The sequence below is a fragment of the Mastomys coucha genome, unplaced genomic scaffold, assembly GCF_008632895.1.
Source record: "Mastomys coucha isolate ucsf_1 unplaced genomic scaffold, UCSF_Mcou_1 pScaffold18, whole genome shotgun sequence".
NCBI lineage: Eukaryota > Metazoa > Chordata > Mammalia > Rodentia > Muridae > Mastomys > Mastomys coucha.
In genome coordinates, this window is record NW_022196900.1 from 46,423,646 (window position 1) to 46,426,953 (window position 3,308).

Genomic DNA, 3,308 nt, shown 5'->3' on the forward strand with positions numbered 1-3,308 from the left:
AATAGAACAGTGACTAAGACACACATGCAGGAAGAACAGAACCAGCTCCTGCACGTTGTCTTTGACTCTTCCACGTACAGCATGGCATGCATGCACACCCCACACAAAAAAATGTAATTTGATTGATTGATTGATAAAGTTTAATGGTAGGTTTTGGAGGCCAACAACCTGGTATGCTTTTCAAGTAACAGATCAGCCAGGGACACATATTGAGACTCGTCTATAAATAAATGAATAAACTTTTTAAAAAAGAATCAAAGGTAACTTAAGCATAAAAGCACCATTACCCAGCTCCTTCTGAGTGAGAGGGAAGTACTGGTCTACCAGCAGCTCCAACTTGGTAATTGCATTATCCACTCGACTGTTCATGAGCTGTACCATCCCCAAAACCGTATTAATGCTGCCATTGACCACAGACTTGGTCCTTTCCACATTGCTAGTAACTGCTCCTTTGGTCTTATCCACCACCCCTGAGACTGTGCTGACTACAGAATCCTTGACTTCAGCCATAGTAGTCATCACTACATCCTTCGCCCCAGTTACAGCACCTCTGGCATTGGCAACAATCTGTAAGCAAAGAAACAGACAAGTAGCCTTATGAGAAATACACACTCATGATTTTACAAAGACTGCATAGATAAATAGTCAAATATGGACTGAGCATGCTCTTTTACTCTCAGTCTTGGGCATACATGGCATTAAGACTTAGTGAGGCTGAATGGCTGCATCAGGTCGCTCTGTTCTACCGACTACTACCTGACTGTTAGGTATATAAATGAAATAAACAAACTTGAGGTTAATCAAGTTGTCGAGACAAGTTGTTTTGTTTTTGTTGTTCGTATTTGAGACAGGATCTCACAACATGCTGCCTTTGATGACCTGGAACTCACAGAGATCCACCTGCTTCTGCCTCCCCAAAGCAAGGATTAAAGGCATGTGCCATCATGTCTTGACCATTAATAATTTATATTAGAAGCCTGGGAGGCCAGCCTGGTCTACAGCCAAGACTACGTGGAGAAACCCTGTCTTAAAAAAAAACAAAAATAAGAACAAAAGGGAATTTATCTTAGAGCTAGAAAGATGGCCCAGCCTACAAAATGAGGCACTACAGAGACTGAAGACCTTCCTTCCATCCCAGCCTTATGAGAACCAACTTCCACAAAATGTCTTGCCTTCTGACCTCCACACCAGCACTGTGCCCCAAACAAGTAGCCTTATGAGAAATATGGACAAATACACACTCATGATTTTACAAAGACTGCATAGATAAATAGTCAAAGATAGACTGAGCATGCTTTTTTACTCTCATTCATCACCCCACCCCCCCAAGTTAATTTGCATATAGTATTTTTCAAACTTTTATCTTGCTTTTTCTTTGTTTTTGATTTCTGTTGTTGTTTTATTTGGCTTTGTTTTTCCAGACAGGGTTTCTCTGTGTAGCCTGGGTAGTCCTGGAACTCACTCTGTAGATCAGGCTGGCCCAGAACCCACAGAGATCTACCTGCCTTTGTATACCCAGGCTGGGAGTAGAGGTATGTGTCACCACAGCCTATCACAAATAGTATTTTTCAAAACTACTGGGTGAGTGGTTCATGTCTATGATCCCATCATTCAAGAGGCTAAGGCTGCAGTTCCAGTTCTGCTACACAAGCAAACTATGACTCAAAACCAGGGTTTGAGGTCTGGCACCATAGAAAGTAGGCATGGTAGCCTACAAGCCTATAACCCTAGCATTTGGGAGGTAGAGAGAAGAGGATCAGAAGCTTAATGTCACCTTTATCTGCAAATGGAATTCAGAGAGCAGCCTAGGCTAAGAAACCCTGTCACTCAAAAACAAAAAACAAAAAACAAAAAGCAGAAACTTACTGCCTACTGGTGAGATTATATAACTTTAGATAGCTCATGCAGAAGTCTCATCATTCCAGAAAGGAAACTGCAGACCAAGTTGAACTTGGTTCCCTAGGGATTGGCACATAAGGTCGTCTAGGTTAAAGAGAACAATCATAGGGGAGGAGAGAAGACAGCAAGAGATACGGAGGAGGGTGGCACACAGCCACAAGGAACTCTAGCAACACCTCAAAATCACTTCTTAATAAGATCTCAATTCATGAGGTTTTTAGTTTAATACCCCAACCCAATTTTTATCTAGTTTGAAACACAATAAGTTGACAATTCCGGTTGTGCTGCTGCAAATCAAACTCGGCCTTGTAAACACTAGTCAAGGAATGATCTATAAGTTCATTGTATATAAGTTATGCTGGACATTATAAATAAGTCATCAAAAACATTTTTTTTTGAAAAAGGGTCTTACTGTGTCCTTGAACTCACAGAGAACAGCTTGTCTCTGCCTAGAACCCTGGGATTCAAGTCATGCATAACCATTTAAATACCCCAAACGGAAACTAACTCCTCCGCAACATCAATGACAGTTTTAGAGACACAGAAAGAGATCTAAAGGCTATACACTAAACTTACCTATTTAAATGGTGAAAGGCACAACCCAATGCCCCCCTAACTGGTATCCTTTTATGCAAGCCTGTGTTCTTAACCAGAAAGGCAGGTTGGCCACCCTCATCACCACACTCTGCAAACTCCAAGGAGTAGATAGTAACAACTCAAAACACGAGAAAGAAAAGAACCAAGAGCTGGGCAGTGGTGGCACACACCTTTAATCCCAGCAATTAGGAGGCAGAGGCAGGCAGATTTCTGAGTTCGAGGCCAGCCTGGTATACAGAGTGAGTTCCAGGACAGCCATAACGACACAGAGAAACCCTGTATTGAAACAAAAACAAAACCAAACAAACAAGAAAAGAAAAGAAAAGAAAAGAAAAGAAAAGAAAAGAAAAGAAAAGGACCAAGAAACAAGCACTTAAGAATCATACCTGTTGTGGATCCACTGCTGCTGATGCCATTTTTCCTCCTGGAGAAAAAAGATGCCTGGAGAGAAAAGAAATTGATTTCAGAACATTGAGGATCAATTCCTATCCCAATCTAGGCAGGTGCACAATTCCAGCAGAGACAGTTTCAGTTTCCCACCCTCTAATCCAGAGCCCTCTTCCAGGCCAACAGCCTGACTGGAGGCTCCCCAGCTCCACTTTCAGTTTACACACTTTGAGTTGGAAAGAGTAGTTGTTGATGTGTGTCCTGTCTCTTAAACAGGACAGTAGAAATGCCTCTGAAATGCCTGTTCTCAAATATGCTAATCAGAAAGGCATAAAATTCAAGTTAAACAGAAGACATCTTCCCCAAAGACCTGCCTTTGATTAACTAATCAGTTTATTTTGTAGGCTTTCTGAGACAGGATTTCT

At 41.6% G+C, this 3,308-nt stretch overlaps 1 protein-coding gene across 1 annotated transcript in view; it reads right to left on the reverse strand.

Moving 5' to 3' along the window:
- LOC116095394 (perilipin-2-like) overlaps positions 1–3,308 on the reverse strand; it is a 6,601-nt gene that overhangs the window by 2,218 nt on the left and 1,075 nt on the right. The window contains exons 2-3 of the mRNA XM_031376789.1: positions 2,883–2,937; positions 288–567 (exon numbers count right to left, since the gene is read on the reverse strand). Of these exons, the coding sequence (XP_031232649.1) occupies positions 288–567; positions 2,883–2,912 (310 nt within the window). The 5' untranslated portion in view covers positions 2,913–2,937. The remainder of the gene's footprint in view (positions 1–287; positions 568–2,882; positions 2,938–3,308) is intronic.